Genomic DNA, 25,724 nt, shown 5'->3' on the forward strand with positions numbered 1-25,724 from the left:
TCTCCTACTGTTGATCCACATGGTTTAGATGACATACCTCTCCACTCTCCCACCCCCAGCTATTCCCCAGTGACTACAATCAACCCATTTCATTGCCCTTACTATAGCAATTTGTTCAGAGATGGGCACGTGACAAGGCAAGACAATGAGAGCAAAGCCTGGGATCTGTGGTTACAGAGACAGAAGGGCTAAAGAGATCAATGAGCCCCAACCTTCCATTCTATAGGAGAGAAACTGAAGGGCTCAAGGATACCAAACTAGGTGGAAGCAGCAACGGGTCTGGAACACAGGTCTCTTGGACTTCCATCTGCTTAATTTATCCACGTCCCAGCACCTCTTCAGAAAAGACTGCAGGATTCCCTGCAAATGCTATGCCTCACTTCACTTAATAATTTGTTAATAAAACACACACTGAGTGTCTGTTATCTGCCGTGGGTACCATGCAAGATGCCAGCGGAGTTTGGAATGAATAAGATCTAGCTGGCTTAGCCTCTGAGGGGCATATTCTCAAACTAGCAAAAATGTTTACTGCAATCTTACCGTGGCGGCCTTTTCTGCAAAGCAGAGAATTTCCCCCATGCCCTATGGGTTCCCAGAAAAGCTCATCAAAACTCCAGGGCTCACTGTGTGCTTTTAAAAGAGGCCATACTTAGGAGCTGGTGGGATTTGATTTTTATTAAAAAAAAATCCCCTCCCTATCCTCCACCTGCTCTGCACCCTCCAGCTCACCAGCAAACCAATAACCCAAATCAGAAAATTGCAAAAGGCTGCATTTCATGAAGTAATGTTCTAAGGTTGCCTTTCCATAGGTCCTTACCCAAGATGTGCGCACCCCGACAGAACTGCAACCCAAATTACATGTTTTCTACTGCTTTGTGCCTTCTGTAGCATCTCTTGGATGAATATTTATTGAGCTACATCAATATTCTTCAAAAAAAAAAGAAAGAACTGGAATTTACTGAGCACCTACTCTGTGCTGGACACGCTCTCAGCCATTTCACTGACACCATCTCACTTAAACCCTCTTAAAGACGGACGAAAAGGCAATATCATCTTTTCCATGTGACAATGGGAACTAAGGCCCAGAGATACTGAGTAATTAGGCCACCAAATTTCTGTGCCACAGCTGATGAGTGTCAGGGCAGGACACCAAATCCAAGACTGTCACCTCTAATGTTCCTACTTTCCAGCTGGGGCTCCAGCTCAAACCCTCAATTAAGAAAACAGTTTTATTTCAGCAAACACCAAAAATACTCATGCTTGGAAGAATGCTGGCATGTGGAATTGGCATTGTAGGGCAAACTGTGTCTAGGAATTGGGTCTTGGGAAAGGTAGGTCCACACTTTAGTATATAGAGAATTATCCAGAAGGTGGTTACAAAATGAAAAAAAAAAAAAAAAAAGAAACATGATGAAAAGATGTTGAGATCCCACATCCAGTGGTTCCAGCTTCTTTGCAATGTGTCCAAAGGATTTTCATTTGTAACAAGCATCTCCACTGATTCTGAGTCCAGGTTTTAAGCCATTCTTTGAAGACTGGGTCCGTGTCCTGGGTATGATAGAATTTTCCCGTGTGACCTCGGGCAACCTCATTTATCTCAGGGGACTTGGTTCCCTCATCCATAAAAGCAGAAAGGTTGAATCAGGTGCATTTTCTTCATTGTCACCATTGCCGTGTATTACATGTATTACCTCATAACATTCCCCCCTACCCCAAACACGACAGTGTGTGGATTTTCATTGCCTCTGCTTTGGAAATGGTAGAAATGGGCGTTCAGAGCATGTGAGTGGCTTGTGCAAAAGCATATGGTCTGCTTCTGATCAGAGCCAGAGTGACTATATCACAGTACACAGCACCATGCTGGCATTTTCCCCAAGTTCAGTGCTCCAATGTAGCACTGGACTAAGCGATAGGTCAGGTTCAAATATTCATTTTGCAAATAACCAGGTTTCAAAAGACATGGCTTTGTGCTGATAAGGAAAGTCCACTGGGCTTGACGGGGTAGTGTCTTCCCAGGTGCACTGTCAACAATTATGCCAGGAGTTCCCAGGGCTGGACATGGGTGGAGTAACAGCAGGGACCACTAGGGGGTGGTGTGCATGAGAAACCTCAGAGAAAAATGAATGGCGCGAACCGGTGTGATCTGTTTGCCACGTTCGATCCTGGCAGATATGGTCCACCTCCCAAGGGAATTATAGATCACGCAGGTGGAAACAGGACACTTGCATCTTTAGGGACCTTGTCTTTTCTTCTAGGCAGCTATCCCTTCCTTCACCAACCTCCCCACATGGCACGCACCCCTCCTCCTACTCCTCTGCTCCTTCCTGCCCTACATTCCCAGAGTGGGTTTCTAGCCACATTCATGGCCCTGTATGTGAAGATGTTAACTGCGTTTCCTGAAGAGGAGAGAGACCAGACATCAAAAGTGTTTGGGAAATGACGTGGTAGAGTCTGACAGTTTTTGTTACCACGAGATTTTCCAGAGCCTTTAATTTGTTCACCTGGAAATAGTCATAATGATGCCAGTAATAGCCTTCATGCGGTTACCACTTTCCATATGTCAGGCACCGCACCACGTGTTGTACACGTTACCTTATCTTCACAGCAACCTAGGCAGTGGGTGACAGTCTGGTCTCTGTTGTGCGGATCAGAAAACAGGGACTCAGAGGGGTTGGCTGACTTGCTGAGGGTCACAAGAGTATTGAGTGATGAGCCTGATTGTAACCCAGGAGTGTCTGGAGCTAAACCCATCACACCCTGCATGTGTCTCCCTTTTGAGAAGGGAGCGGAATGTGGGAGGTGGGGGCCATCCAAACTCCCCAACCTTGTTATCATGCCTCCTGTAGACTCAGGGTCTGGAGACTGAGTAGAGAACACTAGAGAAAGATCAGTGACGCTATACGAACTTGGGCCTGGCCAACTCTGAGACACCTTTCCTCATGTAGACTCAGGGTCTGGGGACTGAGTAGAGAACACAAGAGAAAGATCAGTGACTCTAGAGGAACTTGGGCCTGGCCAACTCTGAGACCCCTTTCCTCCCCCCCCACCCCCAAGACAAGGCAGGATAAATAAAGATGCATTTAACAGGACAGGTGAAATTAGCCCAGTTTGGGTGGAAAAACAGCTTCCAAGCCCTTGCTTTTGACCCATCCTGAAATACTTCCTAAATGCATCAGACAACAATAAGCTGATAAAAAGACAGGGGTGCTGACTGCCTCTAAATGCTGTCACGGGAATCATAATGGCTTTGTTTTTCACACGGGAGAGAAAAAAAAAGTTTATGCCTCAAATTAGTAGGTCTGTCATGTTCCAAATTGTTTGCCTTTCTAAAAATGGATGTTGACATGTAAACAGTTATTACCTAATGCAAGACCCAAAAATCTGCCTCTCTAAAGGCAACAACTGTGTAGTCAAGGGATCCTTAGCAGACTCGCGGGTCTAAGGCTCTCTCTGTGGATATGGGAATACAGTGCACCCCTTCCCTTCCGTGCTCCCCCCAGAGCTCAGGTTGTTTCTGAGCCACTGAAACCTAGTCAAACTCCCCTCATCAGAACCCTCAGCCCACAGAAAGATCTTTAGAGACCTAACCAGAGGGTGCTAGTTCCCAGCAAGATTTCTCTACTGTGGTGGTTTTCAAAGTGTGGTTCCCAGGCCAGCAGCATCCCCTGGGAACCTGGTGGCAATGTAACTCCTCGGGTCCAGCAGAAAGCCCAGTGAATCAGAAGCTCTAGGATGGAGCCCAGGGATTTGGGTTTTAACAATCCTCTGGGGGAGGCTGATGCTGCTCAAGGAGCTGAAATGTGAGAACCAGTGAGGGCCCACTGTTCCCTCCTTCCTGCTCACAGGCACACACTCATGACCTTCTACAGTCCCTTGTCTCCCACTTCATTGTCTTCTGTGTTCTCTACGCACCTGGCCCAGGCCACCGCCCACCTGGATAATCATAGGAGCCTCCCGGGGCAGCAGGGGAGGAGGGGAGGAGGGGAGGGGGGGGGGCTACCTCCAGGCCATTTGCCCCTAATCCCAGCTCCACTTGAAAACCAAAACTATCTTTCAAGAATGCAAAAATGGTACTGCCAGTAGCCTGCCTAGAGCCCTGTGAGGCCTTCCAATTTCCCCAGTCCAAGGTCACTAAACAGTTCTGCCTCCACCACCTTGGGTCAGTGACATCCTCCCCACCGCCAAATCCAACAAAGCAAATGGAGTGAGAGCAGAAGAGAACAGAGTTTCTCGTCTGTTCTGAAAAGAGCTACTCCCATCACACTCAGGTGGGAAATAACCTAGGCATGTGAGTCAGACGGATGCGGGTCCAAACTACAATGCCAGCACTTAGCAGCTGTGGACGTAAGCGAGACACCCTCCCTCAGACGCCCGTGTCCTCATCGCTAACGGGGAAGGACACTGCCTGCACGGCTGGGTCATCAGGGAATTTAGTGACAACATGATGCAAAGGGCCAGCACCCTGTCTGGCACATGGTAGGGAGTGAGGAGATGCTAGCTACCTCCTGGTCCAGCCACCCATCTGGTTAAACTCACAGACTCCACGTGAAGGACTCCTGATTCTCCCCAGACCACCTCAGGAAAGCTGAACAGAGCAGAAAGGCTAAATCATCCCCAAGACCTGGAGCCAAGAACCTGACTGTGTTTATCTCTGCCTCACAAGGTGTGTTTTCTCCCCTCCTGCATTAATTCACCTTGTGTTTTGCTAGTTTGCTTGGGTTGCTTTCTGAAAAAAAATAAAATAAAATATTTCCTGGATGTCTTACCTGGATGGTGTCTGATAGGGACATTTTCCTTCAGGCAATGAATATTGAGAAGGGGGCGGGTAGCACATTCTTCATCAACAGCCCAGAGCACAGATACATCACACACACACACACACACACACACACACACACGAACACCTACATGCTGGAACTTAGATGGATTTCAGGTCCACTCAATGGGGACACACGTGTGGCACTGGGTCACACACAGACACCAGGACACTTTGTGCTTTCAATGATTAATGTCAAATGTGACAAGACCTAGACAAAAGAGCTAGAAAGAGCCGTACAGTACCTTTTGGTGACTTAAGTGTCGCCACTGCCCAGTCACCATCAGAACTTCCTAAAAAAATAACAATCGAGAGATGCTGATCTGCTGGCCGGCTTCTCGTGTTCGCTGCCCTCACCTGCTGCCGGCCCCACCACAGCCTCCAAGGCAGGGGGGAGCAGGCCTCAGGGGCCCCGGGAACAGGGCGAGAGACCAAACGGGCAAATGTGATTCTGTAGGCACTTCCTTCTGCAGCATCAAGATAACACCCAACAGAGGGTCAGAAGAAGTCCCTTGAAAGAGGCCTAGAATGTTTTCAGTTACGTCAGGGAGAGAGAGATTTCTCAGGCAGTGAATCTGGCTCTAAATCTCAACCCTCTAAGAAAGAAAGGGAAATGTGAGTTGCATGAGGTCACTTTTGCTAATGACAACACTTTGTTGACAAGATGCATTTGGATCCTGTTTTACTGCAATCCCTCTCCTAAAAAGTTAGAGGGAAATCCAAGGTTGGGCCAGGCTCTGCAGTGACTGCAACTTTACAGGCTGGGTGGCAGGCCCCCAAGGGGTAGGGACTGTCCATGCACATAATCTGTGTATGAAAATACTGATGGGGCGCCTGGGTGGCTCAGTCGGTTAAGCGTCCGACTTTGGTTCAGGTCATGATCTCAGGGTTTGTGAGTTCGAGCCCCACATCGGGCTCTCTGCCCTCAGCACGGAGCCTGCTTTGGATCCTCTGTCTCCCTCTCTCTCTCTCTGTCCCTCCCCTGACCCTCCCCCTCTCAAAAATAAAAACATTAAAAGAAAAAAGAAAAAAGAAAGAAAAATACTGTTGAATGAATGAATGAATGAATGAATGAACGAACGAACGAACAAACAAATTAAGTTTCTCTGTGAGTCACTTTTCCTAAGGGAGGGAAATTCCCCTAAATGCTACAGGATTCAAGTTTGTTATTTAAGCATCACATAATGCTTGGAATTTTGATTAGAAATCAGTTTCTCTAAGTTGAATTTCATTTCAGGTGTGCCGAATGAGCCCTGGGTGATGGTACTTTATTAAGAAAACTCCCTGGTAACCTCTTGCATAAAGTAAAGAATGTTAAGAAGGGCAATGGCCACACCCTAAGCCTGTCTTTGTTAGACTTTCTCTGTAAGATTGGATTTTACTCAAAGGGGGGTAAACCTGTTCACGTGTCTGTGCAGCAGCCTCTGTCCATTGGCCAGAGGCCTCACCAATCAGTGTGTGCCATTGGCTCCCCTTTCCTTTCTTAAGAATCTACCTGAAAAGCTCAAGTTCTCAGCATTTTTGCACAATTTCCAGACAGACATCAGGCTGCCAGCTGAGAGGAGTTGCAGGGAACATTCTGTGTGATGTGAAAGATTACAGAGCACAGATCCGGTCTCATTTAAACATTTCTGGTTGGCCTCGTAGGCATGCCAAAGGATGCTCAGATTGCCACATTCCCCCTGCCAATATGAACTCAACACCCTCATTATTCACAACAGAGGGGAAACGAAGGGACAGGAGGGTGAAGAAGTTAAAATTAAGTGAGACCCGCCCAGGTTCATTGACATCTGGAAATAGTGATGTGGCCCCAAATCTTCCTGTGTGGGTGGACACAAGACTGCCTGAGTCACCGAGTCACGGACACCAAACAGGTCATTACCCCTAAGCCAAGTTCATCACTTGAAGACAGGAACCATGCCATGGTCACCCCTATCCCCACCTAAGGCAGGGCTTAGCTCTGGCAAGGTGGTAACAAGTTCTCTTTCATAAATCCACTGAAAATAAGGACACTTAATCAGGTGGCACACAGGCTTCCAAATATACACGTAAGGTCCCACTACATGCTTGGTGCCACTACCCCTGACATTAGATAAATATTTATTGGGTGGAAAAACTTCAACACTTATTAAAGGGGGACGAATCAAAGGCGGTGAGAGGAAACAAACGTGAGGTAACTTTCTGGGTGATGAAATATTTCTTACCCTTACTGGGATGTTTGTTATCCTAGAGTATGTGTCTTTCAACAATCATGCCACTGTAAAATTACGATCTGCAGATTTCACTACATGTAAATTTTACCTTATCTGCAGTATACCTTAAATATATTATACCTCAATTATACTCAGCACCATGGGGAAACTTTAAACTTCAAACAAAGAAAGATAACTCAATATAAATAATCCTTCCTCCAAAAAAGAGGGAAAGGTGCTCCCCCATTTTTTTTTTTTTTTTTTTTTTTGGTCTGGTTATAGCCTTCTGATGCCAGAAATTGCCCTCTGAAAGATGGAATCATGGAATCATGTCATGGAAAGAACACAGGATTCTGAATCAGGTAATCCTGAATGTGATTCTTGCCTCTGCCATTTACTGGAAGACACTGGGAAAATTGCTTAATTTCATCTGCCAAAGATTGGGAACAATACCTCCCTCAGAGGTACAGTGTTTTGAGACTTCAATGATGTTAGCCCTCTTCTTGCCATAACTTAAAAAAAAAAAAATTAAACACATAGAGGTCAATCCATGGCTGAGGTCTCATGCATCAGGTAGGTTTCTCACGCATGACTCGTACAGCAAGACGAAAGAGGAAATTCCTGCCATGTTGAAGTGCATTGTTGTGGTTTTAAACAGTGCCATTGGAAAATGGAACAGGATTCTGGCAAGAGCCCCTTGTCTGTCAAATAGCAACAAAGAAGATACCTTCTTAATAAAATTTTAATGTAAAAATGAAGGCACCATGGCACTTTATCAATAATGCTGGTACGCCCTGTCTCTTTCTCTCACTGAGAAGCCAGGGTTGCAATGAAGCATCTAAAGGGCATGTAGGTCAATGAGAAAGAATGAAATCCTGCCATCTGCAGCAATGTGGATGGAACTGGAGGGTATTATGCTAAGTGACATAAGTCAGGCAGAGAAAGACAGATATCATATGTCTTCATTACTCATATGTGGAACTGGAGAAACTTAACAGAAGACCATGGGAGAGGGGAAGGGGGAAAAATTGTTACAAACAGAGAGGGAGGGAGACAAACCATATGAGACTCTTAAATACAGAGCACAAACTGAGGTTGATGGTGGGGGGGAGTGGGGGAGAGGGGAAAATGGGGGATGGGCATTGAGGAGGGCACTTGTTGGGATGAGCACGGGGTGTTGTATGTAAGCGATAAATCATGGGCATCTACTCCCACAACCAAGAGCACACTGTATACACTGTATGTTAGCCAACTTGACAATAAATTATATTAAATAAATAAGTAGATAAAATTATAAAATAATAAAATAAAATAAATGTGGTCAGGAGTTTAAGTCTTACGTGCCTAGAGGAAAAAACTGGACATGGGGCCAAGAGGCGATAAATGCTAATGCTTGGTCAATTTTCTGTATGCAAGGTCCATCAGAAATTACGTGAAAGTGTGGTCTTTTTCCAGCTCTGGAGGCAGGAACCACCCCCCTCTGAACCAGCAGGTAAGCCTTCTGGACATTTTCCCAAACACCTCTGTCCTGTCAACATTGCCTATGAAGAACCATAAAGTGGGTTCTTCACATCGTAACTACCCATCAAACTGGCGGCTCAAGCCAGGGAACTCGTGTGCTTAACGGAGACTTCAGGTTACATTTCGACTCAATCTACCACAAGACACACTTTTTGTCTTCAGTCTTGGTGGAGGATGTAACTACAAAGTTTAATTCCGCAGTTGTAACTTAGGAAGGAGAGTCAGTTGGAGGAGACTAGGAATCTTTTTTTAATGGATTGTAGTAGCCATATGTCTGGATCTTCGTCATTCAGGAGATATGGGGCAGTAAACAGGTTTGGCTGACTGCTGGTCCTTAGAACGGCTCAAAAACGTCATTTGCTGTTTTGCTTGTTTGTTTTATCAGATCCTCAGTGTGAGTTAGCTTCCTTGTATGTCTTTCCCATCAAACCGGAATAAACTCTCCCTCCCTCAAAATGACACCTGAGCCACTGCATGTTAATCAAGGCATCAGTATATCTTGGAGATCTGAGGAAAAATATGGCCAACAAACAACTCTGGTCTGGAGACTTTAATATGTTCCAGTATTACTGAGGTTGACTGTATGTCAGGCTAAGCACATTCTGTGCAATGTATCACTGAATCTACCCAACAAACCATCAGCTCCATATTGTTATTATCTCCATTTTACAGAGGGGGGAAACTGAGACCTGAGAAGGTTAAGTTATTTCAGAAAAAGCCTGAAACTATCTAGTGAGATCTTAAACTCCGTCCCGACCAGCGGCAGAGTCGATGCCATGTTCCACCATCTTGCTGATCATCTCATGCTCCTGACTTGATGTGGTACTCACCATACGCTCTAACTCACTAATTTTACAAAAACTTATTGGGAGCACTTGTAAGTTCCCAGCATGGTATTAGGTGCTGGGGATGCACTGATGAATGGGACAGACTTGGTTCATGCCTCAATGGGACCTACAATCAAGGGACACCAGATTAAATGTCTAAAATAAATGAATGAATGAATGAATGAATGAATGAAACAAATGATAATCCAACCCCATCATACCTCCTTGTACAAAATCTGATGAAGTTTAGCTGCTAACATTTCCCTAATGTGTGCTAATCTTTTGCTGACACTTGGGCAGTGAACCCCTTGGGAACAGAGAACATTGTGTACTTACATGCTATATCCCTGAATTGTAGAAAGAAAAGAGCTCTCTTTAAACATCAATGAGTGTGTTGGGGTGCCTGGGTGGCTCAGTCAATCAAGCGTCTGACTTTGGCTCATGATCTCATGGTTCGTAGGTTCGAGCCCTGCATCAGGCTCTGTGCTGACAGCTCAGAGCCTGGAGCCTGCTTTGGATTCTGTGTCTCCCTCTCTCTCTGCCCCTCCTCCTTTCACACTCTCTCTCTTTCTCAAAAATAAATAAACACTAAAACATTTTTTTTAACATTAATGAGTGTGATTTCCTTGAAATAAAATAAAATAAAATAAGATAAGATAAGATAAGATAAGATAAGATAAGATAAAATAAAATAAAATAAAATAAAATAAAATAAAATAAAATAAAATAAAATAAAAGTACCAACAGTTACCACTCTTTTCTCTCTGGAGTTGGCAGTGAATGGATGGGACATATTTAATGGCCCACAGTATTCTAATAACCAGAATGAGTAGAATTGTTTCATTTTCTATTTTAAAATTTCCTTGCTTTTCATTCCTCATTTTTCACATGAAGAAGCTGAGGTCAGAGAGTTTCAGTGACTGCATGAAACTACCCCATGTTCTGGATATTAAAGCCACCAAGAGAAATTTATTTTCCAGGGGTATTTTTGAACCTGGCAGTTAACCCTAAAGGCTGTCCAAGTCCTTCCTTCTTTACTGGGAATTTTTAGAAAATGCATCTGCTTATCGAAGGCTGCAGAACTCTCAAAGGAAAAAAATTTTTAAACAACTTCTCTCCTGGGTGGTAATGATTTTGCTAATGAGATGCGTTTCATCATCCGCACACACATCATGGTGTGAATTATGCCTTAATAAAGAACCTTTCGAAGAGCACTTAGCCCAGGATCTGCATTTCATTTGTGCAGGCAGATGCTGGACACGTGGGTAACCCATTGGGTCAGGCAGTCCTTTAATTTGCTCCTCCCTGGAGAGTCACAAGACCATCGGCGACTCGGGTAAAGTCTGTGAACTCCCACAACAACCAGAGAGGAAGGACAGAGAAGAAGAGGGGCACATCAACCATATCCAGGATGGAGGAGGGTTCTTTATGTAAGATCCTTCAGAGTTTTCTAGAAGATTAGGGGTGCTTCCTTACAACTGAGCTATGATTGGACTCATGCCAAAGACAAGCGCAATCATTCATTCAGTAAACACTACAGAACTTTATGGAAGTTCTTTATGGAAGAAAGGGTTACTTAAGGAGGGCAAAACTGGAAACGGAATTCTAAATGCACTGTAGACATGTGCTATGGGCAGGATCTCTGTACAAATCCGGGGGAAAAATCAAGGAGTATTGTGGGAATATCCATCTATGATTCACCCAAATAACTACTGGGTTTGGAGGGGGGGCAAGACACCAGGCCTAAGCTGAAGAAATAAGTTGTTTAGGGGAATGTAACCAGTTCAAAGGGAAAAGGATGTCTGGGTTGATTTTTTTTTAATGCCAAAAGAAGAATCAAATGGAACTGGCAGATGTCATTTGTCACCTAAAGGCAAGGCTCAGGAAGGGGGCGGGGAGGGGCAGGGCACCACACAGTGTATGAAGGCTTCCACAGCCACATTGGTGTAGATGCCCTGACTCCTCCTCTCCTAGGCAACAGCCTGCAGCTCTTCCTCCTAATATTTGAGTCTACTTAAACACGTTCAGGATGCATACGCTGTGCAAACACGCGATCTGGAATGGGGGGAATGGGGTGTGTATAAGGGCCGAGTTCAGTGCAGAAACTCAACGTGCAACACAGGAACTGGTATATGAGTTCTTGCAGGGCTTGGGATTTGGAAAAGCCTGTGTCAGTCTGCTCAGCCTGCTCCCTTGGGATTAGAAATCTGGTCTGCCCATCTTTGAGGGGCTCCATCTGGAAGCCCTAGGAGACGGGGAGATATGAATTCCTTAAGATATTTGTGATTCAAATGCTTACGGAGTTCCTAGTATGTGCCTGGCCCTCTGCCGAGCCACCAAGATGCTCTGTGCCTCTGATGTTTGGAGACCATGGTCACCTCCAGCATCACAGACACGTCACAGCGTCTGGGCTTTGGTTTCTGGTGTCCGTTTGTAATGGAATTAAGATATCGGACACAGGAATCAATCAGCAAACACCTCCCATCCCATCTCTGATGAGGGGCGTGGTTGCGAGGGAAGGAATGAAGACAAGTAGCTGATAATAAAAGCAAGCAGGTGGCCTGTGAGTCCATCTGCCCAAAGTGTGACTTTGCTGTGGCTGCTGCTTCCATCCGATAGAACTCCTGCCCACACGGTTCGTTCGGAAGCCCGGGACACCATCATATGTGATGCTCCCTCATCTGTAAGCTGGGGAAAGGGACTAACGGAGGAGCAGGGCCGGGGGAAGCTAGCAGTGGGAGGATAGGCTCTGGAGTAATAAAAATCCACAGGCTGCTTGATTTGGACCAAGGTAAAGGAGACTCCTTGAGTCTTAGTTTCCTGATCTGAAAACTGGGATAATAATCGTGCCCTCCTCTTTGGACCGCTGTGAGAAAAAGAGGCAGGATGTATAAAATGTCCCGTGCAGTCGATAAGAACTTGATCAGAACTTAGCACAAGCTCCAGGCTGCGTGCCCAATCCGGAAGAGCAGAAGCGTTCCACTTACTGACTTCACAGAGACGGGGTGACTGCGGGGTGATGGATGCTACCTCCTACAGGGCAAGACACTCGGACACCGGGTGTCCTGGATTCTATGTCCTGGGGATTCACTAGGGCAGATGGTGGACGACGAAGGGGCTGAGGTGTCTGTGGGTCCAAATAAGCCTCCAGGCGCCCTCTGTCCCGGGAAACAGCCCCCACACGTGTCCCTCGCGCCCCCCCCCCACCCTGCCCCATGTGACTAGTCATAGGGAAAGCAACTGTTTCACAGTAACCTGGGCCCCAGGTAGAGACATCAAGAATATGTGTGAAAGAGACAGAGAGGGAGATAGAGAAAGAGATGGACAGACAGAGACACAGAGTTCAGGAGACGAGAAGAAGGAAAAGAAAACGAGAAGTAGAACGAAAGAGAGGAGCAGAAAAACCAGTTGGGGGGGGGGGGGAGAAAAGTACAGAAAAGCAGGGGAGAAAGAGAACAGCACTTACCAACTGCCTTCAGGGAGGCATATTTGTTGAGCTCTTTGCCCGGTGGCTGCTGCTCGTAGGGGTTAGAGATCTGGCCCAGGCTGGGGTACGAATGCGGATGGCCCATCTGCTGGAGCAAAGGGGAGGTGGGCACCGCGTTGTTCATCTGTGTAGCATCTGCAAGCAAGATAACAGGGGGTGGTCACAGACGGGGCGGGACCTTCCTCCCATGCAAAGCAACCCACCCTCGCAGGGTCCCAAACGCCCCACCCTCCTGGGGACACTAGAGAGAGCAGCAGGGGATGGGTGAATAAAGGGCAAAGGGTGCGCCTAGAACTTTTCATCTCCCCCTGAAATGGATGTGTTAAGGTCCCTACCATTGCAGGGGCTATTTCTGTTATTAAAACTATAGGGGTGCCCGGGTGGCTCAGCTGGTTGAACGTCCAACTTTGGCTCAGGTCACGCTCTCACGGTTCGTGAGTTGGAGCCCCACATCGGGCTCACAGAGCCTGCTTCGGATTCTCTGTCCCCCTCTCTGTCTGCCCCTCCCCCAATCTCGTGCTCTCGCTCAAAAATGAAGAAACATTAAAAAATAAACTATATACAGATGATTAACTTCAGTAACAGTCAAGGAAATGCAAGTCAGAACAATGACGAGAAGCCGTTCCTTCGCCAAGAGATTGGCAAACATTGAGTAAGAGGGGGGAGGTACACCGATAGTCCTAAAGATGTGGGAAGTTGCGTGGTCTCATCAACTCACAGTGGGCACGCGATTTGCCATATTTCCGGAAAGGAACATGACAGTGTGTCTTAGAATGTAAAGTGAGTGCATAATTTGACCAAACAATACCACTTCTAGGGAATGAGCCTACAGAAATGACATCAGAATACATAGATATTTGTTCAGAGATGTTCTCTGCACCATTGTCTATAAGGTGAAATATATGCACACACACAGAAACAACATGAGCTCCTAAAAATACAGGAATTCTTGGGGGCACCTGGATGGCCCATGTGACTCTTGATTTCAGCTCAGCTCATGATCCCAGGGTCATGGGATCGAGCCCTGAGTTGGGCTCTGCTTAGAGTATGGACCCTGCTTAAGATTCTCCTTCCCTCCCTCTCTCCCCCTCTGCCCCTCTCCCCCACTTTCTCTCTTATCTTTCTCAAAAAAAATACATATGGGAATTATTAAATTATTGTACATTCATATTACATACACAATATGTACATGCATATAATGGGATATCATGCAGCTTAAAAAAAAGTGTTTAAAATCGAGTTTAACTCTGGGGCACCAGGGTGGCTCAGCCAGTTAAGTCCAGCTCTTGGCTTCAGCTCAGGTCATGATCTCACAGTTTCATGAGTTCAAGCCCTGTATCAGGCTCTGCGCTGACAACTTGGGATTCTCTCTCTCTCCCTCTTTCTGCCCATCCCACACTCGCACTGTCTCGGTCTCTCTCAAAATAAATAAATAAACTTAAAAAAATCTTATAGAAAGATGTGTTAACTCTACACGTCAACCTGGATAGTTCTTTGGGGCTTATACTGTTAAGGAGGGAAGAAGAAAATGAGAAAGTAATGCAAATAATACAGCATTTTTGGTAAAGAAAATCTGTGCGTGTTGTAATTTGCAAAGACAGAAAAAAAATATGTAAAGACACATGAGCAGAATATTGACTACATAGAGGAAATGGAATTCACCTGGAGAGGTTCAAGAAGTTGGCTCCGAAGGAATATTCTCTGAGCTGAGACCCAGAAATCCAGATGTAAGTTAAATGTGGGAGGAGGTGGAGGGCAGTAGAAGTATGTGCCGGGCACGTGCAGAAGAGGGGAGAGGGAGGAGGTGGGGCTGAACAGGCCTGCAGGGCTCGCGATGCCTTGTGAAGGGTTTCTGTGTCACCCTGAGAGCAGTGGGAGGGAGGAGGCAAACTCAGATGAGGCACGGAGTCCAGAAGAGGGGGGTTATTGCTCAGTTTCAGGCAGGAAGTGGAGATTCTCTCCAGGTACATGAAGCACTCGTGCAGATCCAAATAAACATGGCGGTGGATGCTGGTGCTGCTTTGAAAGATCCCCTTTACCTGGCATATGTGCCCATTTCCCAGCTGCTCTGGAGGGGACTCACAGCTCAGAGCTGGCCCTAGGACCCGCTAAGTTATTCTCAGGAACCACCACCCTGGGTTTCGGGTGCTTCATGAACCTCACCCTCAACACCTGAGGTGGCTGGCCACCAGTGTCTGGCTGGCTGACACTAAGGTGCGCAGACCAGCCCCTTGCCTCAAGGTGTGGATAGCTTTATGGACCAATGGATGCTCCAGAGCTCCCAGGGTTTGGAACAGGGGACAGCATTTTTTTGGGTAAAGGGACAAAACTGTAAATAATTCAGTCTTTATGGGCCACAGAGTCTCATTAGGAATACTCTCAACTCCACCCTTGTATCGAGAAAGCAGACACAGACATTATGTCAAATAATGGGTGTGGCTGTATGTCAATAAAATTTAATTTATCAAAACAGGTAGCTGCTAGATTCGATTCAAGGGACATAATTTGACTCACCCTGGTCCAGACTTTACCTGAGACTGACACCCCCATCCGTGTGAGACTCCTTCATCTTACCTATTTTGTTTCCCTCACAACCTGAGAGGGGCGTGTGTGTGTGTTGAAGAGCACTCCCTCAGAGTATTATACACCTGAACCCCCTCTCTGAAGTGCTGCTTCTAGACAAGTCAACCCATGACTTCTCTACACGTTATACCCCATGACGTGTATGGAATGCTTGCCTTTAGAAACCAATAAACCCAAATGGAAAGAGGCAGGGATACCACGGCTGAGACACAGAGATAAGAACATTTTTATCACTGCACAAGCACACAACCCCAAATGCGTAATGGGGATGTGACCAAACATATGCCACGTCGCCCAGCCTCTGCTGGCATGTGAGAAAGTGGGTGTATCCTTCTGCCATAATAGCATTTTGGCTGCGATTCAGCTGGGTCCGGAAGGCTCAAGATAACAAAATAATGGAAATAGGGCTGCATAAGGCATAGCGTTTGTTATGGTGTGGACCCCAAGATCGTCTGAAATCTTCCTCTCCAGAGCCACCTGCTAGGGAGGTCAACTTCATCTCGGCACGTCAGGCCAGACATGTTTTGTGCCCAAATGCTGGTCTGGTGGGAGCACTTACTATAAACTCTCAATGTTTGCTATTTTGGGGGGGGGGGCGGGCAGCTCACACTGTATCTTTTTTAATGGACAGCTTCTATTTTTGTGTCTTCAGAACCGCCACTTCCTTCTACATCCTGCTTCATCTGAATTTGGGTCATGTGATGAGCTGCCAATTACGGTGACTGTCTTAGTCTGGGTTTTCCCAGAAGTCACTGAAATAAGGATCCAAGTATGAGCATATCTGGGGGGTGCTCTCAGGAACACCGTAGAAAAGGAGTAAGGGTGGCACAAAAGCAGACACTCAGATCAATGGAACAGAAGAGAGGACCCAGAAATGGACTCACAAACATATGGACAGCTAATCTTTGACAAAGCAGGAAAGAATATCCAATGAAATAAAGACAGTCTTTGCAGCAAGTGGTGCTGGGAACACTGAACTGTGACATGCAGAATGAACCTGGACCACTCTCTTACACCATACACAAAAATAAACTCAAAATGGATGAAAGACCTAAATGTAAGACATGAAGCCATCTGAATCCTCGAGGAGAAAGCAGGCAAAAACCTCTTTGACTTTGGCCACAGCAACTTCTTACTCAACATGTCTCTGGAGGCAAGGGAAACAAAAGCAAAAATGAGCTACTGGGACCTCATCAAAATAAAATATTCTGCACAGCAAAGGAAACAATCAGCAAAACTAAAAGACAACAGAATGGGAGAAGATATTTGCAAATGACATATCAGATAAAGGGCTAGTAACCAAAACACAATCCAGTGAAGAAATGGGCAGAAGACATGAACAGACATTTTTCCAAAGAAGACATCCAGATGGCCAACTGACATATGAAAAGATGCTCAACCTCACTCATCACCAGGGAAACACAAATCAAAACCACAATGAGATACCTCCTCACACCTGTCAGAACAGCTAACGTTAACAACTCAGGCAACAACAGATGTTGGTGAGGATGTGGAGAAAGATGATCTCTTTTGCATTGTTGGTGGAATGCAAACCGGTGCAGCCACTCTGGAAAACAGTATGGAGGTTCCTCAAAAAATTAAAAATAGAACTACCCTATGACCCAGCAATTACACTACTAGGAATTCATCCCAGGGATACAGGTATGCTGTTTCGAAGGGACACATGCACCCCTATGTTTAAAGCAGCACTACCTACAATAGGCAAAGTATGGAACGAAGATGTGGTATATACATACTATGGAATATTACTCGGCAATCAAAAAAAAATGAATTCTTGCCAATTGCAACAACATGAATGGAACTAGAGGGTATTATGCTAAGCAAAATTAGTCATAGAAAGACAAAAATCATATGACTTGACTCATATGAGGTCTTTAAGAGACAAAACGGATGAACATAAGGGAAGGGGAAAACATTTTTTAAAAAAAGGGAGGGGGACAAAACAGAAGAGACTCATAAATATGGAGAACAAACAGAGGGTAACTGGAGAGGGTGTGGGGGGGATGGGCTAAATGGGTAAGGGGCATTAAGGAAACTACCCCTGAAATCATTGTTGCACTATATGCTAACTAACTTGGATATAAATTTAAAAAATGAAATAAAATAAAGAAAAAAAGAAAAAAAAAAAAAGAAAAGGAGTAAGGGAGCAAGATAGGGACGGGAAAACAGACACAGAGCACAATGCCAAGCAAGGGGCGATTCTAGTGGACTGGAGTTTAATCCCACTTTGGAATGCTGGTAAATGATGTGGAATGCCTGTCTGAGAATTCTATCATTAAGCAAGCCCCTTAGTATTTATATACCAATTCCCATGAGTCATCAGTTGAGGGCTGCTTCTGGAAGACAGCAATGCCTCAGCATTTGCAACCCACCATGTTCATGGTCAGAGTGTGCTCTAGCAGGCAAAAAAACTCTTATTCAGACATGTAAGGGCTGGCAGTTGGATATCAGGCAAGTAACTCTCACTTCTGGCCACAGAAGTGAGCATGTGATCAAATCTGACAAATCACAATACCTCCTTCTTCCCACAGTGATTGGGCCAGAAGCAGGCACGTGATCTAGGCTGGAGCAATCAGAATACTTCCCTGAATTTTTCTATTTGGAACCTTTGGATTCAAAAATCCAGGAAGCCATGGATTCGAGTTTGAACCTACCAAGTGGAGAATCTCTTTATTGTGAAGGAATAAGGACAACAGGAGGGAAGCAGTGAAGATAGGGAAGGCCCTCCCCTTTTTTAATTTTTATTCTTGAGAAAGAGAGAGAGAGAGCACACACAAGCCCGGAGGGCGGGTGCAGAGAGAGAGGGAGACACAGAATCTGAAGCAAGCTCCAGGCTACGAACTATCAGCACAGAGCCCGACTCGGGGCTCAAACTCATGAACTGTGAGATCACGACCTGAACTGAAGTCGATGCTTAACCGACTGAGCCACCCAGATGCCCCAGGGAAGCCTCTTTCTAATAAGCTAGTATGCTTTGGGGTGTATCTCTTGCACTGTATAGTTTGGACTAGTGTAGCTGTCTGGATTTCCTCTGGGAAATGGAACCAACCAGAGGGGAAGTTGCCCATGTGGATATAAAGCAAGGCCTGGGGATTGTGTTAAGATGATAAAGGCACTGTTCCTGGGTATTCTACAGAAATATAGTAGAAATTTCAAACCGCAAGTGCCCTTACTAGTACATAGAGAATGCCCAAAGCTATTCATAAGCTAATTAACTAATGTCTTTATGGTGGTCGTCTTTTTTTTTTTTTTTTTTTAACCCCTGGAAGTAGATCCCAAACATGAGCCTGTGTAGTTAAAGAGCTGGCCTCTCCCCAGCCCACTGTCCAGTGGGCCCTTTCTCCCATCTCCTTGCTCCCTTGGTTCTAGATCCCACCCACTGTGCTCAACTTCTGTTCCCAGGCCTGCCAGGAGAGATGCAAAACATGTCGTTAAAGGAAAAAAAATCTGTAGAGATGTTCCTCATCACTTGCGACAGCCTTTTATGTTATCCAACAGAATATTTAATATGCCATTATAAAGTATTTGCTGCTGGATGATATCTCCCAAGTTGTGAGCTACCTCAAGGACAGTGAGTAGTCACTTAATGTAAGTGGGCATGACCGAGATGGCCCACCAAAGGGATCCCTCACCAGCCCAAAGTCACATTCCTGCTATCCCATGTAGAACCCTGGGAAGACAGACATTTTGTGCCTGCTTCCAGGCATCAAATGTTCAGAAATATTGAAATCTAGGGGGCGCCGGGGTGGCTCAGTTGGTTATGCATCTGACTTCAGCTCAAGTCACAATCTCCTCATAGTCCATCCTTGAGTTCAAGCCCCGCATCAGGCTCTGTGCTGACAGCTCGGAGCCTGGAGCCTTCTTCAGATTCTGTGTCTCCCTCTCTCTCTGGCCCTTCGATCGCACCCCCCTCGCTTGCACTCAGTCTCTCTCAAAAATAAATAAACAAACAAACAAACAAACAAACAAACCAACCAACCAACCTAAAAAAAAAAAAGGCACATACTTCAAAAAAAGAAATCTGGTCTCAGGGCAGCAACAAAAAATTATTAAACACAGGTGTGACTGGATTTTTTTTAAATGTTATTTTCATTTTACTGAACAGGAAGATGGAAAAGAGCTGGCCATCCAGGTTCCCTGGGAGTTTTCTACAAATATATCCAGCTAAGGAGGAGATACCTAAGTGTAGATGCAAAGGAAGCCCAGTTTGGCATCCAGCCAAAATAGAACAATAGGGTGAGGGAAGCACAAAGAGTGAGATCTGGGTTATAATCTGCAAATCCTGTCCTTGCCAAGAAAGAGAAGAAAAATAAAAGACATAGATACATAGACAGATAGACAGAATGCAGGTATACATGTATATGCATATGTATGCGCTTTTTAAATATTCATTTATTTTGAGAAAGAGATGGGGGGGGGCATGGAGGGGCAGAGAGGCAGAGAGAGAGAGAATTCCAAGCAGGCTCTGTGCTGAGATCGACATGGGGCTTGATCTCATGAACTGTGGGATCATGACCTGAGCTGAAATCAAGAGTCAGATACCTAATTGACCAAGCTACTCAGGTGCCCCATACATATGTATGTATTTTATGTATGTAGGTATATGTACACATACATATATATTACTTATGATATATATGTTGTTTGATATGTCTATCTCATTTGATTTGCATAGTCATGACCATAGAGATAATCCAGTTGAACCAACTCTGTCTTGCTCTCAGCCGGATGGTTTCTCTTATAGACCAACTTTGGCCCCAGAGATACTGTTCTAAGTACTTCATCCCCCATGCCGTAAGAAAAACTCTTTGCCGCATTACAGTTTTGCAACTCATCCTGACCCTTATAAATAGCCAACGAGAACTTTCTGTTCTGGGATGCTGTTTTCAGTCAAGACCCTCGGTCAACAAACAAGAAGCTGATGATGTCCCTGTGCTCTCCTTCCTGAGACAGAAGAGGGGCCTTATGTATTAAACAACCATTTTCAAAGAAGGGTAAGATAGAGCTACTCTAATTGGAAACCTCTGGCTGACTTGCCCCCAGGTAACCGCTGTGGAAATACCATTATACGTGGTATATCTTAGCCACTAAACAGAAAGGAGATAGATGTCATTCAGACAGGGTCAGTTAAGGTAAAAACGCTCCGCGGCAAACGCTGGGATGATGCTGTGGGTTTCTCAGTGTAGAACAGACAAATAACAACTATCAGAAACTGGACCAATGTGGCTCCTATTGGAAGCAAAGCGACAAAAGCCAGTCTTTCATGGCATATCTCAAGGAAACAGCTGAGAAAGGCACAAGACAGTCAAATGGTGTTGTTCTGTGGAGCATGCATTATATGCCAGTCATTGGTAAAGAATTTCTCATGCACTTTAATTCCCATATCAACCCTAGGAGGTAGAGAGCTGCGGACAAAATATCTTTTAAAATAAGGTTTTCGAGGCGTGCCTGGGTGGCTCGGTCGGTTAAAAGTCCAACTTCAGCTCAGGTCAGGATCTTACGGTTCGTGAGTTCAAGCCCCGCATCAGGCTCTGTGCTGCCAGCTCAGATCCTGGAGCCTCCTTCGGATTCTGTGTCTCCCTCTCTCTCTCTCTAACCCTTCCCTGCTCATTCTCTGTCTCTCTCTGTCTCTCTCTCTCAAATAAACGTTTGAAAAGTTAAAAAAAAATAAAGTTTTTGTTGTAGAACAATCTTAAGAATTATAAAACTATTGCAGAGATGGCATCAGGAGGTCCCACATAGACCCCAGATCCAGTTTCCCCTGATAGTAACAGCGTGTGTCGTGCAGTGCGTGTGTTACAAATAATGAACCGATTTGATAAATTACCATCAACACAAGTCCACACTTTCTTCATATGTCCTCAGTTTTTACCTAATGTCCTTTTTCTGTTCCAGAATCTCATCCAATTACCACATTAAAGTGGGTCCCTCATGTTTCCTTAGGTATCTCGTGGCGGTTAGTTTCTTTGACTTTCCTTGTTTTTGATGACTGTGACAGTTTTGAGGAGTACCAGCCAGGTATTTTGTAGAATGGCCCTTGAGAGGAATCTGTCTGATGCTTTTCTCATGACCAGACTGAGGCTGTGGGTTTGGGGGAAGGGAACTGTAGAGATAAAGTGACACTCTCATCATAACCTATCAAGGATACATACTATGATGCCTTACCACTGTTGATGTTAACCTTGATCACCTGCCTGAGGTAGCGTCCATCAAGCTTGTCCACTGTAAAGTTGTTCTACTTTTTTCTTTTTCCATGCTATCCTCTATAAGCCACTTTGCACAACCCACATTTCAGGAGTGGGGAGTTACATTCGACCTCCTCGAGTAAAGAGTATCTACATAAATTATTTAGAATTCTTCAATGTAGGAGATTTGTCTCTTTTCCCACACTTGATCATTCAACCATTTATTTATATCAGTGTGGACACATAGATATGTATGTTATTACTTTGGGTTATAAACCAATACCATGTTGTTTTTGGCTCAAACTGTTCCAGGTCCAGTCATTGGAAACTCTTTCAGTTGGCTCCTGTGTCTCCTTTTTCAGACCCCCACCCCCCTGCTCTCTAGCAATATGAGATGCTCCACGTTCATCTTGTATATTCCCTGTCTAGGGCTAGAATCAGCCATCTCTCCAAGGAGCCCTGGTTCTTTTCATTGTAGAATGGTGTTAGCAACCAAGATCTGGGTGCTTCTGGTCTCTCTCTCTCTCTATCTCTCTGCGGACAGAGTAAGGAAAACTATGTGTATGTCCTAACTCATATACTCCGGGATCTACAAATATTTATATATGTAACCATCTGTATCTACCTTAAGCCAAACACATTCATCCTGCTCTCTCCAGCTCTAATCCATGATCCATGGATCATTCTAGGCTCCTCCCCCTGTTTATTTGTAATCTTTCACCCCAACAACAAGAAACATGGCTCCCATCATCCGCCATCCATTGACTGAGTTGTTAAGTCCAATATCCATGTCTAGCAATACCAGAATCATTATCCCATATCCCCATGGGAAACAACTTTATCAATTACAGCACAGTCTAAGGACAATGGATTTTTCAAGTTATTAAAGTGTTTTTCTCTTTTTGTCTTCCTAAGAGCATCATGACCCATGGCATCCACATGCCTGGGTAATGCTGGGGAATTGGGATTTATTACAGAAGGACCACAAAGAAAAATAATCATTATGGATGGCATCAATCAATGATGGAGATGGTGAAGACACACTTACATACATGATACGTACAGAGGTGTTATTAGGTACGAGGCACTATCCTGTATACGAACTAATCCAGTCATTCCAAGAATCTCTGTGAGATACTATTATTAACCCCACTTTGCAGAGGAGGAAACCAAGACAGAGAGAGGCTTTGTAACTTGCCCAAAGTTATACCATTTATATACAGCAGAGCTATGCTGTGTTCCTGGCCATCTGCCTCTAGAATCTGCGTTCTTGACCACTTCCTTTTGGTTTTAAGGGAGTTAAATTCAAATGTTTGACATTCGAAAAATTATTTTGTAGCCAGACAACAATACAATTTTAAGTCATGTGACTGACTTTGGAAAGTGGTAGGTTTTTATTCCTTTCTCGCCACTCTTTGTTTTTCGTTTTTGTTGTTTTTTTTTTTTTTTTTTAGTTTTTAAAGTTTTATTTTGAATTCCGGACAGTTGATGTATATTAGTTTCAGGTGTGCAAATACAGTGATTCAACCCTTCCATATATCACCCAATGCCCATCACAAGTGCACTCCTTAATCCCTGTGACCTGTTTCACCCATCCCCTTAGACACTGTCCCTCTGGTAACCATCAGTTTGTACTCTATGGTTAAGACTCTGTTTCTTGGTTTGCCTCTCTCTTTCTCTTTTTTCCCCACCTTTGATTGTTTTTGTTGGTTTCTTAAATGCCACATATGAGTGAAATCATATGGCATTTGTCTTTCTCTAGGCTAACTTACTTCATTTAGCATAACATACTCTAGGTCCATTTATATTGTCACAAATGGCAAGATTTCATTCTTTCTAATGGCTGAATAATATCCCATTACACACATTCACACACCTCACTTCTTCTTTATCCATTCATCTATCAATGGGCACTTGGGCTGCTTCCATAATTTGGGCACTGTAAATAATGCTGCAATAAACATAGGGGATCATGTATGCCTGTAAATCAGTGTATCCCTTTGAAATAGCCAATAGTGCAATTATTGGATTGTAGGGTAGTTCTATGTCTAACATTTTGAGGAACTTCCATACCTTTCTCTCTGCTCTTCAGCATATGGAGGGCTGGACTTGGTGGACAAGACCACAGAGTTTTTGTCAAGGGTAGACCAGGGAAGAAATGGGATAGGAAGCCTGCCTCCTCTGATTCTAGGGAATTGAGAAAATAAAAAGGACAGAGAGAGAGAGATGAAAGAATGTCACTCAACTTTCTCTCTTTGGTCTTCAGACCCAGGTTGGGATGGAGAATGATGGATGAGGAAAATGCTGACGGCAGGGATCTCTTGTCTCACTCTGGGAGGAGCTCACAGGGAAGAAGAGCTAAGCTGTCAGGGGGTAGCTGAGCCAGTTAAGAAATGGAGTGGTATGATCTGACTACCAGATGCCTAAATTGACCTTCTTCAATGACCCTCACATCCCATAGTGCTTGAGGGCAGGAATCCCGCCAGAGAACCTCTCATTGTAGGGCAGGGGGGTTCCACACATAGAGCGTTTCCTTCTACTTGATTCTACTCTCCTTTCTCTCCCAAGCAAGACAGTTAGCATGGACCAACTCAAACAGAAGTCACACACCCACAAAGGCCAAATAGAAAAGCGCGTTAACCACATAAAAAACAGATTTCTCTGCCTATCACAATCCTGTTTTACATACAAGGAAATCGAAGCCCAGAGAGATTGAGGTGCTTGCCCAGAGTCACACAGTATGTGAGTAACTATCAGGATTTGATCCCAGCTTTGTCAGATGGCAGAACAGGTGTTTCCTCCATTAAGTTAGTCTGCCCCTAGCCGGGACTAGAAGAAACTAGTGTCTCAGCATGGAGTCTCCTCTATGGGGAGAGACTCTTGGGTCTTAAGAATCTTCCCTCTTTTTTAAAGAAAAAAATTTTAACATTTATCTATTTTTGAGAGACAGAGCATAAGAGGGGGGGATGCAGAGAGAGGGAGACACAGAATCCAAAGTAGGCTCCAGGCTCTGAGTTCTCAGAACAGAGCCCAACGCAGGGCTTGAACCCATTAACTGTGAGATCATTACCTTAAATGAAGTCGGACGCTTAACCAACTGAGCCACCCAGGCATCACAAGTATCTTCCCTCTTATAAAATTTGGCACTCAGGCCAGTAAACCACTAGCCAGATCTTGTGTCTTTTTGCCTCCCTTTCACCCAGAGAATGGAACTTGTGTTATACCCAAGGAGTGAGCAGGCCTCCCCACCCCCTGCCCATCCTAAGAATCCCTTACTGCCTTGTGGAATGTGCCTGTGCTCTGACCTCTCCAACTTGCTCACCCATCCATCCCTCCTCATATATTTGAGTGTCTGCGGTGGGCCAGGCATTGAACTTGGCAGACAAGTCCTAGCTCTTGTACCACTTACTAAATAGAGGAACTAATTAGGGAAACATTTCCCAAGGTTTTTTCAACACCCATGAGGTTGCCTGGCCTTCGAGGCCATGTTGGTCCTGACCGGCATTGTACTTCAGATGAACCCCAGGCTCCCCAACACATTCTCTGTGCCTCCTCATAATGACTCGACATAATGAAAAAGGAATGGAATTCTGACTCAGTCAGCTCTGGGCTCAAATTCTGGCTCTTCCCTTTCCCAATAGCATCACTGGGTATGTTATCATGCCTGTCTGAGCCTCAGTCTTCTCAGCTCTATAATAGGGATATAAAAGCATCCTCTTGGGTGTGGGGGACTTCATGGAGACTGCATGTACACAATCCTCAGCATCGCCCCTGAAATAGAGTAACCATCTCACATATTCTAGCCAAAGCTTTATTGCCTCCAATTGTCCAGTAAACAAAGAAAACATGATGGGGGTGGCCACAGAAAGAGAGTGGCCCTCTCTCGACTCAGGATTCCTGGACATGTTCCCGATCATTCAGTTGACTCGGAAAAGGACAAATGAGAGAATAGGCAAGAGATGTTCCTGCGGGGGGCCAGTTGCACCGGTAATTCTCTTAACAACAACAAAAAAGAGAATGCATGTTCAGAAATCATAGCAGAGCTCTGGCTTTTAGCTCTGTTTTCCTTTCTATCATTCCCAAACCTTTATG

General features: G+C 45.0%; 1 protein-coding gene across 3 annotated transcripts in view; it reads right to left on the minus strand.

Annotated features, from left to right (window-relative positions):
- Positions 1–25,724, minus strand: part of SHISA9 (shisa family member 9) — a 285,095-nt gene that overhangs the window by 18,200 nt on the left and 241,171 nt on the right. For 2 of the 3 annotated variants that reach the window (XM_045460037.1, XM_045460034.1), the window contains exon 3: positions 12,823–12,978. In XM_045460037.1, coding sequence (XP_045315993.1) covers positions 12,823–12,978 — 156 coding nt within the window. Of the gene's footprint in view, positions 1–5,061; positions 5,110–12,822; positions 12,979–25,724 lie in introns of all 3 variants that reach the window. The other variant, XM_045460033.1, reaches the window with a different exon arrangement.

Source organism: Leopardus geoffroyi, chromosome E3, assembly GCF_018350155.1.
Source record: "Leopardus geoffroyi isolate Oge1 chromosome E3, O.geoffroyi_Oge1_pat1.0, whole genome shotgun sequence".
Taxonomy (NCBI): Eukaryota; Metazoa; Chordata; class Mammalia; order Carnivora; family Felidae; genus Leopardus; species Leopardus geoffroyi.